The sequence below is a fragment of the Balaenoptera borealis genome, assembly GCF_965194805.1.
Source record: "Balaenoptera borealis genome assembly, chromosome: 3".
Classification (NCBI taxonomy): Eukaryota; Metazoa; Chordata; class Mammalia; order Artiodactyla; family Balaenopteridae; genus Balaenoptera; species Balaenoptera borealis.
The window spans coordinates 171,918,750-171,933,319 of record NC_138866.1 but is presented as its reverse complement, the minus strand read 5'-3'; the positions used below and the strand labels follow the sequence as shown (position 1 = coordinate 171,933,319).

The window sequence follows — 14,570 nt, the reverse complement described above, 5'->3', positions numbered from 1 at the left end:
ACTTCCATTTTCCTCATAGATTTTTGTTGGGCTCACCTCAGAGGATTAATCTCTAGAATGAAGTGGAAAGCACCCTAGACATAAACGCTCACTTCTTTCATTATTCTCCTTTGGAAAACGTAATAGTGGGGTATCACTATCTCTTGGCTATTCCTCACCAATGATTGCTCCGAAACGAAAAGAGCAGGTCTGAAGAGATCAATTTTTCTTGTGTCACGTGGCTTTCGGTTTCGTGCTTCTCTCACGATGCCTTTAAATAATGTGTCATGTGTGTTTTTCATTCACTGAGTCACTATTTACGAAGTCCCCCCCCCACCCCAGTACTTTGCCAGGCACTGTGCTAGGCTCCAGGGGACCCCAGTGAACAAAACACCTCCCGGCTCTCCCAGGTTTAGATCAAGTGGGGGAGAGAAGCCAAACAATAAGTATGTAAAATATGCAACATCTAGCAGGTGGCAAGAAAGGCTACGAAGGGAAACAAAAGGGGAGATCAGCAGTCACAAGCTGCGAGCCCAAGCTGGACTTCGGTGCTCTCAAAAAACACCCTCCTGCCCTCTCTTCCGTCACTGAGGGCTGTCGCGTAACCAAACAATAGACGCCTTCGCAGCGGGCTGGAAGCCCCTTTCTGAGGCTCGGCTGCCTCCGCCTTCTCTGATCAGGCAGTTTCCCTGGATATTCATACAAAACCACAGACTAACGGGATCCCCAGATAACTTTAACCCGCACAGTCCTCTCCTTAGGCCTGCGTCTGAGGCACCAGGGTGGACTCAGCAAAACACATCTCAGGACACTGTAAGCCCGGGTGACCCTCGCCCACCTCCACGGTTGCCCAATTCAATTCTTTCTGAGGGAGGAAAAGAAAAGATGTGCGCTAAGAGTCCACAGAGAACTCGGTCTCATCAGGTTTCAGAATCGCTAAAGGAGACAGAGTCAGTTTAGGCGGAGGGCAGTCCTCAAACTCCAAGACTCCAATCAGAATGAAAACGTCGGGAAGGAAAAAGCAGACTTTCCCGGGTTTAACTGACACGGAAAACATCGCCAGCGGAGCCCGCGGAGGGCGGCCCGGCGGCCATTCAGGAGGCGCCGCTTCGCCACAGCTCTTTTCCCGCAGACAAAGCCTCCTCGTCAGTCCCTCCGCTGCCGCCGAAGCACCACGTTCGGCAGAAGAAAAAGAGAGCCGCTGCTCTCCATCAGGCAGCCAGACAATAACGGCGGCCAGGCCGCGCCTCGCCGAAAGGCAGAGGACCGGCATCTTTGTTTCCACCCTGTCCTTCAAACCCGCTCTCCGCGGGCTGTCGTAGCGCGGCGGGCGCTGAGGAGGAGAAAGCGACTCGGGACCACTCTTCCCGCTCGTTCCTTTGCAGCGGCAGGGACTGGGCCGCCTCCTCGGGCCGTGGCGGAGGCACCCGCCGAGCCCGCGCTCCCCTCGCCCACGACGCTGCTCCGTCAACCCCGCGGGAAGTAGCGCCGTCCGCGCGGAGGGAAACGGCGCGCGGTGAGACGCCCGGCCGCCGTGACGCGTCCGCGGAAACGCGGCTTCCTCGCGCTGGTGCGCGTCGACCGCCCGGGGCCCAGCCTGTGCTGGTGGCCGGAGCCCCCGGGCCGTCCCTCGGGAGTAGGCGGCCCTGGAGGCTGGCGGCTGGAGGGGTCCAGCCTCTCCGGCCTCACGGGCGCCATGGTAGGGCCTCCGTCCCGGGGTTGGGGGTTTGTCTGGCCCGCTGCTCCCCTCCCCAGCCGGACAGCAGGTGCCGCGAGTCGGGCCCCGAACCACGGCGAGCGTGGCGGCCTGACTGGCCGGGGTCGGCCCGGAGCCCCCTCCCAAGCTCCCCCGCCGGGCGCCGCCAGCCTCGTGTCCCTGTGCTGGGAAGCAGGGTGGTTGTGAGTGCTCCAAGTGAGCGAATGCAGGTAAAATTCCCGGCGTTCAGCACACAGAGTAAAGTTCTCCAATAGAGCGAGCAGTGGAAAGGGACCCAGTATTAATACGTGCAGCAACGCGGATGGATCTAAAAAAAACATTATGCTGTGGGCCGGAGGAGAGGTAAACGCGGAAGACCTTAGTGTGCCCGGTTGCGTTTATCTGAAATTCTAGAAGCAGCAAAACTGTGGTGATGAAAGCAGTTTCCTGGGGAGGGATGAAAGAGGCGAGAGGATGGGAGGCAGAGGAGCAGGAGGGAACTGTGGGCGTGATGGCGCAGTTCCGCGCCTTGATGGGAGTGGATTTTGAGGACGTGTGCAGTTGCAAAATCCAACGCTCTGCAGCCTTCAAATGGGTGATTTTATTACACTCCAATTACACCTCAAACGATTTTGGGCGGGGGCGGGGGTAGAGTTAAAGTAGTGGGTAAGGGTAGTCGAGGAACATGGGACCGTTTGGTGGAAAATGATTACATTTACAACATCTGAGAGCTGAACGCGTGCTCTCTCTGAACTGAGTGGCTCCTCCTCCCCTAGGAGTGAGTGAACATCTGCACTAAGACCAGCTCCGGCCCTCGAGGGAGGCACGGTACCAGACCCAGCTTGTGCGCCTCGCCGCTTTGCTCAGTCCCACCTCCACCCTCATCTTAACCTCTAGCTCAGTGCGGAGGCCTGGCCTCCACTGCTGTAGTTTCCTCTCAGAACAGCCTCCCCGTGGGTGAGGGTCAGGCTTCAGCACCGTCTCCCCCGCAGCCCGATTCTGATGGTCAGTCGGAGGCACTGGCTCCTCCCACCAGTCCCAGGCTCAGGTGAAAAACCCTGAGGTTCAGCTTGTTCTTGTCTCCTTGGCAATTGCTGGGAGGGTCAGAAGACACACCCAGAAGAGTGGGGCATTGGAGCCCCACGAGGCACTTACACCACCACAGAGGGCAACCTAAGAGGGCGGAGAGCAAGAAGTAGCAAACATATAAACTCCTCTCCCCTTTTCTCCATAGGCAGCTGGTCCCAAGGCATAATGGTTCTGCATGGCTTGTCGGGAAGGTGTCCCTGGGGACTGAGCAATCAGCTGTTCTTCTCTCGTGAAGCACCGCTTTCCATTTGCTTTCCTTTGCCTTTCCCCTCACTCTTGCTTGCCCTGGGATTGCACTTCCTAATAAAATCTTAGCGCTTAAACTTGGCCTCAGGCTCTGCTTTCTAGGTAATCCTTTAGCAGCCTTTGGTCTTTCACTCTGTGCTTTACTGAAAATTTCACAGCCACAATAGCAAACAAAATTAAGATTCTTTTTGGCTCTGGCGTACTGTCCTATTAGCCCTGAACTGCTACTTGAAAAAGCAACCAGCTGAAACCAATACTAAGTACATACATTTATATACACATACCTCTGTGTGAGTTAGTAGAGATTAAAAATTTGTTTTTCCATTTATAGGTTCCTAGTGGTGTTTCCTCTCAAGAGTAAGTTCCTAGAGCACAGGCACTTGTATGTTTTGAACATTTGGAAGCTTAAAAAACTTGAGATGCATGTGAGTGCAAAACCAAGAAAATGCTTTTCAATCATGATCATAAAGCTGTCATTTTGTCGGGGGGAGGTCTGGTTATGTTTTTTGGTTCATTCATAAAGCCATGTTCTATCTTTGCTAAAATCTTATTATTAGGGAAGGATATGTTAAAACCACTTACAGGAACATCTTCTGTTCCTGAATGCTTTGCAAAACAATTTTTCTTTGCATTACTTTAAATATTGAAGACACTAAGTTTGTACTTTTAATGATAACAGCCACTGGCTTTGTGGCCTCCTGTTTATTGCAGGGTTGTCAGACCTTGTTCTTCCCTCCTACTTGGCTTGCCAACCATTTGTAACTTGATCAACAGTAATTTGAGATGAGACTGGCCAGGGTCATATGTTAAACAGGACATTTCCACTTTCTTGACCACAAAATCCTCCCTTTCCTGGCCACTTAAACACTGTTACATAATCTACAAACATGTGGCTCTGATGATGATCTGCTACATATGCTGGCAGAGGTCACACCTGCAAATCTACCTTTCTATTGGCACAATATTTTTTTTTTATTAGAGACATTTTTATTGCTTATAATATGGTGTACCAGAGCATTTAAAAGTTATTTTTAAAAACATGTTCCGCCTTTTCTACATCATCATAATGAATTGATTTTTGCAGAGAAAACTTTGTCATCCTATCATGTGAACAATTTTTAATCTTTACATTTGAAAAATGTTTTTATCTGGGGTTAATTTCAATCACAAACAAACACGAAGCCAAGCTGTACACATAATGTATTTGAATAAATTTTCACAGAAAGAAAAAAACATTTAAAAATATCTTAGGTTATAGACATGCGGTATCAGAGGACATCCCATTAAGCAAATGTGAGAGCTTCTCTTTAAATTCTAGCACTTGATTCTTTCCAAATATATGAGGGCAGATAATGTTCTAGGTTTTATATATACAAATAGGTCTTGGCCTTTTCAGAATAGGTCATAAGCTTTACTGCAGTTGTCGTTACTCAAACATTTTTAGAATTCTTTAGAGTTCTGAAAGAGACTGAGTCACATTCTTTTAAATAACATCATCAGTGATAGCAAATCTTTCTCTCTTGAGAGTGGATTTAATTTTTAGAAATACCCCACAGTCATTTGAAACCAGACCAAGCTGAGGGACATTGTTTAGCAGGAGAAAACTGAACACGAAAAAATAATAAGTGAACGGAGTGATACTTTTCTAAAAATTAAACCCTTAGAAAAGGAGAATTAAGGAAAAGATTGAAGCAGAAATTAATGAATGAGAAAACAAAAAACACAATTATTGATCAATTCCAAAAGTAATTCTTTGGAAAAAAATAAAGTAGAGAAATATCTGGCAAATCTATTTAATTAAAAAAAGAAAATATAAATAAAATTATAAGGGAGAAAGGAGACAACAGATATGGAGAAGTCTGAGGGGATTATATGAGAATACTATGTATAGTTAGTTATATGCCAATATATGTTTTTTCCAGGAAAAACATAAATCACCCAAATTTAATCAAGAAGAAGTTAGAAAAACTAAGTAGATCAAAACTAGAGAAGAAGTCAAAAAAGGCTCACCCTAGAGATTTTATAGGCAAATTCTTGGAAATTTTGAAGGACATGTAATTCCCTTTCTGCATGCATAAATATATTAAAATTTAATCCATTTTATGAAGCAAATATAATTATTATAAAACCTATCAACTGTGGTACAAAAAGAATAGCCAAAAAATATAAAGTCACATAAGAAATCAAATGCCAGAATTCCCCCCAGAACTATCAGCAAATTACATTCAATGAAATAAGTAATTTTTAACATGATCAAGTAGCTTTTATCCTAGAAATGCCAAGATATTTTAATAATGGGAAAATAATTGAAATAACAAATCATACATTTAGGCCATATAAGAAAAAACTTTGTTGTCTCAATAGATGATAAAAATCTAACACCTACTCCTGATTAAAACAACTAAATTTTTTAAAAGACCTCTTAGTAAATATTAAACCAGTAGCCAGCATCATATATTTTAATAAGGTTCTATAAAAATAATAATGATAAGACAGCCAAACTGTAAGGAAGAATAGAAAGTGTATAGTAATTCCTCACCCTCCCATCATCACTCCTTATTCTCCTTCCCAGACATAACCTTCATTAACAGTTTCTTACATCTCCTTCCAGAAATCTTCCATGAACATAAAAGCATATGACCATCCCTTTGAAAAAAACAAATAGAATCTTACTATACGTATTGTTCTGCACTTGATTTTTTTCATTGTATACATTAACTTGGACATCTTCCCATATCAGCACATAGATCTACCCAAAATTTTCATAACTTATTATATGAATATATATGTGAATTATGTAACAGTTCACATATATGAATGCGCCATAATTTTTCACTCCCCTATTGGGGAACATTTTCTAGTTTTCTGCAATTCTATACAGTTACACTGAGCATCCCTGAGTATAGGATTAATGCCTAGCAATGGAATTGCTGGATCCATTTCTGAATAGATATTTCCAAATTAGCATCTAAAAATTAGTCTGGATTAATTTATAATCCCTCTAAAAATGTTTGCAAAAATATTGATAATTGTTGAGGGTAGGTGGTGAGCACGTGAGAGTTCATTTTACTATTCAGTCTACTTTCGTGTGTATTTTTAAATTTCCAAACTCAATGATATGACAGGACAGGCATTCTCATTAAAATCAGGTATAAAGATGCCCTCTATCAGCACTGTCCTTTAAAATTATGCTGAAATAATTCTGACAAGAAACAGAAATAGGTAAAATATTGAAGGCAGAAGAAAAGTTACCTTTATTTGCAGATAATACTTTTGCCTAGAAAACTCAAGACATGATTAAAAAGCTATTATAAAATAACTATTAAAACCAGTAACTTTTCCAGATCCAGTAATAACCTGTAGGGAAATATGTATTTTTAAAAGATTCTATTAAAATATAAATAATATTGGCAACACCTGGAAGGGATTGATACAAAAAAAGAGAGAAGAGAAAAAGCATGAAAGCAAAAAGATTTAAATAGATTGAGAAATCTGTTATGCTTCTAGATAAATGTATCTATTCCTTTATTTGTGATTTTAACCCAAATTCTAATAATTTTTTTTAAGTTGAAAAAAAATTAATTTCCGTTTGGAAGAAAAAGCAGGAGAGTAGCCAGAATACTTTTGAAAAGGAAGAATAATAATAGGAGATTCACTGTACCAGATGTTAATACATGTTATAAAGCCACAATAATTACAATGATTTTGGACTACTGAGAAAAGCTTGACAAATAGATTAATAGTTCAGAAAAAGCCCTGAAAGAAAATTTAATATGCCAATAAATGAAGCATCACCAACGGGGAGGACATAGATTATTCAAAACTGGCCAGTAATTTAGTCGATTAGATGCTCACTTCATACAATTTACTGAAGTACATCCCAGATGGATCAAGGGCACAAATGTAAAAACGAAACTGTGAAAGAACTAAAAGAAAATATGAGTCCCTTAAATAAGGGATTTTGAGTGGGAAGAAAACTACGAAATAGAAGATATATAGATGTATCTGCATAAGCATTTAGACCATCTGTATGTCAAAAATTACAAACAATATTAAATAAAAAGTTAAGAAGTAGAAAGATATTTGCCATAAGAGTTAGTATTTGCAACAAGGTCCTTAAAAGCCTTTTCAAAGAAGAAATCCCAACACCTTTTGGGCAAAGACAGCATCACTGTATTATGGGTTATGTCTTATGAGTTCAGAGGGAACCACTTTGAAGAAGAGAGTTCATTCGGAAGAATCATTTGTCCCAGTTTTAGAATGCGAGGTTTTTGCTTTTGGTACGTTTTGTTTTGTTTGTTTCCACCTCATTTCATGTGTACAAAGTGATGATATGTGGATTACAAATGCTTTTTTTTCCATTTTCTTTTTCAAAATCACCCCTAGAATATTGTGCTTCCCTCTCTCCTCTGAAGGGGTTCACTTGATTTATCTCATTGCAAACGCAGGGGTAGATAATCTTACTATCCCCATTTTCCAGATTAGGAAAGATGTATCTTTGTGGCTTTAAGTACAAATAGGCAGCAAACTGAAATATCGACATAAGTCATTAGAGGAGAAGCGACGCCGAGTGAACACGATTTAGAGAAAGAGAGGCAGTTGTTAAAAGTACCTGCTGATCCTCAAATGCGTGTGCTCAGCCAGGAAGGATTCTTACATCCTGCCCCATCTTTGGCTGTCACAGACCACGCCCAAGGGATACAGCCTAGCTATCTGCAGTGCCTAAATGAGGACAGGTCGCAGAGGCCCCGCTGGAGAGAGGAGGCTGTGAGGAAGTTCACAGATGCCTTCACTTGTGCTAACACCTTCTGGGGGCTCAAAACAGAGACTGTTCTGAGCATGTACCGACTTCACAATATGCATGAATTGTCTCATGTAACCATCACCAAACAACCTCAGGACTTAGGTACTTTTACAATCTCCATTTTCCACATTAGGAAACTGAGGCACGGAAAACGTTAAGCAGCTTGCTGAAGCTCACACAGCAAGGGAGTGGTCGAAACTGTATTTGAGCCAGGCAGCTGGGGCTGGAGCCCAAACCCCTTGGCCACAAGTAACCATGTATAAAGCCCTTTCATCCACAGGAGCACATTTGTCCCTCACAACTTTGTAAGGAGGTCAGGAAATATTCTCCCTGATTTACACTAAGAAAGTGGGAAGCCAGAAATGGGTTACTGGAATTAGTCATCTTTTTTTTATATATATATATACTCTGAAGAAACAGCATGGATGGACATGTGATAAGGAATGACTGGAGGGAAAACAACACTTAACAAGGCTTGGATCAGAGAAAGAAGTGCCCTAAACTTTAAGTAGATTAAACACAAGCTGCAAGGAGGGAAAGGGAGCTGGGGAACAGGCAAGGGGAGGTTATCCTAGCATGGGGAGAATGAAAATCATTCTAGCTCACCAGCCATCAGGTCTGTCATGATGCTGGATGATAAACAGTGAAAGAAATCACACCCACAGCATTCTCATCATGTTGAACTCGTTTACCTTCCTGAAATACTAGCTCTACTCTATGTCACTATTTGTCTAAGAATACTGTTAATTCATGTCTCTGTTTACTTACCTGGGCTTTGTTAGTTTAGATAACAAGACTAGAAGTTATGTCTAAACAGCCAAAATGAAGGTCCATTGCACAATAGGATTTTCATGTAGTTTTAAAATACAATCATGGTAATAAAGTTTATGCAAATACTTTTAGAATTTGCTCTCATAGAACTAAAACAGTATTAGTTAACCTCTGAACTTGTTGCTTGTTTTTTGATCACCTTATTTCCCACTGTTGTGAATACAAAGGAACTTCGCAAGAAACTCTCATGTTCTGATAAACTTACATCTATAAAATGATCCACGTTAATTAAATGCACTGGAACTAACTCTATTTAAAAGTAGGAAAATAAAGAATCCTTTTACTCTAAGACTGTTGCCCACTCATTTATCTGGTTTTGTTCACCTCAAATGATAGGTATCAGAAAATATATACTCTATACTCATTTCAAAATGTTCCTAAAATTGATACGTGTCATCAACTGCAAAGGGAATTCTTTAACCTATTGTAAATTACAGCATTAACCTCAAGTTGCATGTAATGTTATATCAGTATAAGATTTATCATAAGAACAATGTCTAAGTATAAACGTTTTCATAAATAAATTTCTATCTAAATCCTCTCTCAAAAGTGAGTAAATTTCATGTAATAAGTCCTTCCTAACTTCCTTTTCCTGCTCCAAATCCACATTCTTTCCTTCTATAACTCTTGGCCATCAAAATCCTTCAGTGAGCTGTAGCCACCAAACAGGTTTCCAGGATTTGATCTCAAATAGTTTTTAAAAATGGGGGGATTGTTCAGACTGAAATATTTGGCTATGCCTCAGGGGAAAAAAATAAAAGGCACTCTTAATCCATGGTTCTGACAGCACTGTTCTGATTTTTTTTTTTTAAATTGCCAGTGCTGGCATGAATGAAATATAGAATGATTCATCCAATGAGAATTTGAATGCTGGTAGAAAACTGTACAGAAAATCCAGGTGAGTTGAAGGAGAAAGAGATCAGGGACTTGTGAGGAAAATGCAATCAGAAAACGAAAAGAGAGGTTCTATGAACGCAGGCAAACAAACATAGCAGGTTTGAACTCTAATAGTTAAAGCCTGCTAAAGGCCAGTGACAGATGACACCAGGATGGGAGAAGAGCCAAGGGTGAGAAGTTTCTAAGCTGACTGTTAAATAGATGTAACTCACTGATGAGTGTGCCCATGTGGGATTTTAATTACTCAGACATCTGTTTAGCGAAGTGTATAGTAAATAGGGATCAAATACAGAGATCAAATTATGTGGGGAAGAGAGTGGAGATGACATTCATGACTCAGAAAGGAGAGCTATCAGCCAGGGGAAAATCAATCCCGGCTTTACATCTCACCAACAGAGAAGCAATTATTTTAGATGTGGGGCTGGTTTGCATCCTAGGTCATGAATTTAATTAAATAACCCTCGAGTGGCAGAAAACAGAACAAACCACTGTATTTAACTGTCAGTAAGACATGCTGCAAATCAATGGTCCAAATTCCTCCTCTTCTCCTTCCCTCCTTACAGCTGTCAGTGACAAACAAGGTAAAAGAAGCTAATAGTTGATGTAACAACATGGATGGACTTGGAGGGCATTATGCTATGTGAAATAAGTCAGACAGAGAAAGACAAATACTGTATGATATCACTTATCTGTGGAATATTTAAAAAAATAAAGAAATAAATACAACAAAACAGAAACAGACTCACATATATAGTGGTTATAGAGGGGAGGGAGGAGGGGCAAGTTAGGGGTAGGGAATTAAGCACAAATTACCATGTATAAAACAAGCTACAAGGATATATTGTACAGTCAGGGAATATAGCCAATATTTTATAATAACTTTAAATGGAGTATAATCTATAAAATTATTGAATCTCTATGTTGTATACCTGAAACTAATATAACACTGTAAATCAACTATACAAGTAAAAAAATAATTAAAATAAAAGCCAGTTTAAACCTAAAAAAAGTCCAAAGTGCCTTAACCAATGGGTAAATGCAATAGTTACAATTAAGACTGTCATTTGATCCTTTTAATCTCTGAAACATAAGAGCTACAAACCGGTATTTTCTATACAGTGAATTTTGTGGCAAAATAAGCCACAGTATACACAAGCCTCAACATTTGCTAGCACCTAACTTAAAGTTAGATGATTTGAAAACACAACAGACAAATCCTTCATGCTTTCAAGGTCAGTTTCTAAATTTGACATCTTAGATTGGAGATGGCATTACCCAGGAATTTAAGGTCAAGGTTTATGAATTTAAGGAAAGGGTTGGAGATCTAAAAACACAACAGACAAATCCTTCATTCTTTCAAGGTTAGTTTCTAAACTTGACATCTTGGATTGGAGATGGCCTCACCCAGGAATTTAAGGTCAGGGTTTATGTTAAGCAGGACCTCAAATCAAGTTTAGAAACAAGCAAATCTTTAATCCTGTCTTTAAGGGGATAGTTTGAGAGAAAAGGTTAGAAAAACAGGTCAACCTCCTGTAACTATGAGGTTGTCATTTGTTTTTACATACTGAATGAAATATGCCTGTTTGGTGTTCAGTGTCTTGTGCCTATTTTATTCCCTGTGTCTGGGCAAATGTGTTTATATTAGAAAACTCCATGAGGGCAGGAAATTTAGCTTTTCTTTATAATAAATCATCTGGAATAAACTCCACTGATCTAAGATTATGGGGCCTGGTGTGCCCAACTGCTGGCCAAAATGTGTAATCTGTCACTGACTGTCAGATTGCCCATAAATCACATATTGGTTTGCACAGAATAGAAGAGTTTACAAAATTGTTACATGCATCATTGCAAGTTATCTTCATAAGCATCTTATGAGTTTGCTGAGCAAGTATTATCACCTTTACTATTTAACAGACGTGATCAGAACCCAAACTTTCACCATCTCCTTTCAGGTACCACTGATACACACCTATTTCCACAACAGGTGAACTGAATGAATAATAATAAGGTTCAACCAATAATAAGATTCAACCATTCTATTCCTGAAATGATAAAAATAAACTGTTGTTCATGTAAGCTAAATGAGATATCCTAATGATAGTTGAATTTTAAATAAACTGCAGGGGGTGGGTAGGGGAAAGAGAGGATTGGAATTGACAAAATTCAAACCAGGAGTGAAAATAACAAAGAATACCATCAGTGAGAGACACTATTTTTCCTCTAGCACAAATAGAAAATATTTTTTTAAAAGTCTCATAATAGACTTTGCAAAGAATAAAGAAAGCTTCATTTTGCTTTAAGTGTTTTATGTCAAGAAACATTTCATAGCATATATTTTCCAAACTGCATATGAACAACTTAAAGCACCCATTCAAATTCCACTAAACATTTTTATTTTTCTTAGCTTAAAACTGTTTGATAAGTATGAAATGATTTAAGAAGTGAAAAATTTCAAATACAACATACAATAGCAAGAAATACATAATAGGAAATTCACCATTCCCATAACATTTGAGGAGGTCTTATAGTAGATGGACTAATTTCTGTCATTATTAATGAAGAAAGATGGAAACCACCTTTATTTTCTCAGTTTGTTAAAAGGTTCATATGAGAAGCTGGGCAGGCAGGAAGGAGAGAAAGGGAAGCTACAAAACTGAGGATAAAGATTACATTTTCTTATGCAATGGATCTAAGAGATTACTGCAAGGAAACAAAATAGGCCCTTTTCAAAAAGTATTAAAAAGTCAAACTGCAGGCAATTCTAGACTGATACAAGGCAAAAAGAAATGGGGTAATCTTGGGTATGATGAAATTTAAAAATATACAACAAAGCTATGTACTGTTAGGAAATGATGACAGAGATGAATCCAGAAAATACCAAAAATAAATGGGTAGGTTTCTTTTGAGAGGGGAAAAAAAAAAGTCTGAGAAGGAAACCTGAAGGCCAACCAGACTGGAAACACTGTGTCCAAGGGGCTCTCTGGTTACCATTTATTTCCTCTCCAGGCCTCCAGGGGAGATCACTGTAAGGAATGTCCTTTAGATTAAAAAAAAGACACAGCTGCCAACTAACCAAGACTCCTGAGTCTAATCACATATTCCCCAAGGTCAGAAACACTACAACGGAAAAATGAAAAGGACAGTTCTAATGCTGTTTTTATATAAAATTTTATCACAACTCCCTCTTACCCTCCTCTCAGCTCTGTTTGTGAAAATGTAAAGTCTGAGTCGGACAGTATTCTTTTCAAATTTTTCCTTAAATCCCTGAAAATCTGACTTTTGAAACCTGGGAATGTGAAGCTAGGACAAGGGAACACTGAGGACCCATTTTATTTGCTTGCTTCCTTGTTTATTCATGAGCAGGGCTAGACTAAGAAGAAACCTTTCAATGAAAATGGAAAGCATGCCTGCAATAGCATAGTGCTTAATATTGACTTCTACCCTGTCCAGCCCCAGGAAAGGTAAGGAACAGTTTAGGTAGGGTAAGAAAAGGTTTAGGAAGCTTAGGATGAAGAGGAGACTTCCTAAATTTTAGGAAAACCTGCCAGGTTATCGATAGATTCCATGTGTTCGGCTAACACATTTGTGTAACCAGCATCAGTATGTCTTTCAAATGCCCTGTACTTTGTCATCAGTGTCCTCTTTCAGCTAGTACTTCCCTTGGATATCCTACTGTGGAATTTGCAAGGCCAGCCTTCCTTGCCTGTGCCTGTGAGGAATTGGCAAAATAATTAAGAGTTTTTGAACACCATCTTTCATCTGTATCTAGTTGGAAGGGTGTGTGGGTGTGTGCGTGTGGTCTTTAATGGAACAATATCTAATGCCTTAGATCCTTTAATGTCTTTTAAAAATTTACCTTTAGATCATATCCTATGCAAATGAACATGAATAGTTTCCTCATACATTCAAGCCACTAATTTTTAAAGTATTCCATAAATTTAGAAAATATCCAAAGGTTTTTCACAGTGAATAAAGCTAGAATGTATTTAGTTCAAATATTTAGAAAGAGCTTTAACAACTGTCATTCATAAATACTCTGCTGTGAATTTGAGTATAAAAATGTAACTTTGCTCAGTTAGTAAGTGGTTGATAGCTGTCCACTCTCTGCAGAAGTATATCTGAATATCCAGGGGAATAATACCTGAAAAAGAAAATTTTCTATTAGATCTTTGTGAAAAGATTCGGCACAGTAGGCCAAAAAGATTTAATATAAGATATTTATCTGAAATAATTCTCTGAGTAAAACCTCTAATACACTGACCAGTTATGCTCCAGGAATGCTTTGTGCACAAGGGTAGAGATGATCAAGGAAGAGAACAACAGCTCACCAGACTGTGCCAGAGAAACAGCAAACATTTAAGGGATATCAATGCAATGGCAAAAAAGGGGTATTTTCAAAGCCAGGAACTTGGATCCAGTAACAGTATTTTATTACAGAGACTTTGTTTTCATTATGTCAAGTGACTGATGTTGCTTTCATGATCACAGCAATGGGTTTTTTTGTAAGTTAGACAACACAGTCTATCATTACTAATCAACTTCCACATTCTGACTACCCTACAGGTTATTCTCAACATACGGTTTTTTTTAAAATTAATTAATTAATTTATTTATTTTTGGCTGTGTTGGGTCTTCGTTGCTGCACGTGGACTTTCTCTAGTTGCAGCGAGCGGAGGCTACTCTTCGTTTTGGTGCACGGGCTTCTCATTGCGGAGGCTTCTCTTGTTGCAGAGCATGGGCTCTAGGTGCATGGGCTTCAGTAGTTGTGGCACAAGGGCTCAGTAGTTGTGGCTCGTGGGCTCAGTAGTTGTGGCGCATGGGCTTAGTTGCTCTGCGGCATGTGGGATCTTCCTGGACCAGAGCTCAAACCCAAGTCCCCTGCATTGGCAGACGTATTCTCAACCACTGTGCCATCAGGGAAGCCCTCAATGTATGTTTTAATCAGATCTGGCTACCCATAAAAACAAAAATTTCTGGGAGTATAATTCACATTAAACAGCTATTCAATAAATAGTTTACAAATACTTC

At 40.0% G+C, this 14,570-nt stretch overlaps 1 protein-coding gene across 3 annotated transcripts in view; it reads right to left on the bottom strand.

Moving 5' to 3' along the window:
* Positions 1–4,193: 4,193 nt before the first annotated feature.
* The window catches only part of SPAG6 (sperm associated antigen 6), an 82,460-nt gene continuing 72,083 nt past the window's right edge, over positions 4,194–14,570 (bottom strand). For all 3 annotated transcript variants that reach the window (XM_082385585.1, XM_082385586.1, XM_082385584.1), the window contains one exon: positions 4,194–13,683. In XM_082385585.1, coding sequence (XP_082241711.1) covers positions 13,614–13,683 — 70 coding nt within the window. In that variant the 3' untranslated portion in view covers positions 4,194–13,613. The remainder of the gene's footprint in view (positions 13,684–14,570) is intronic.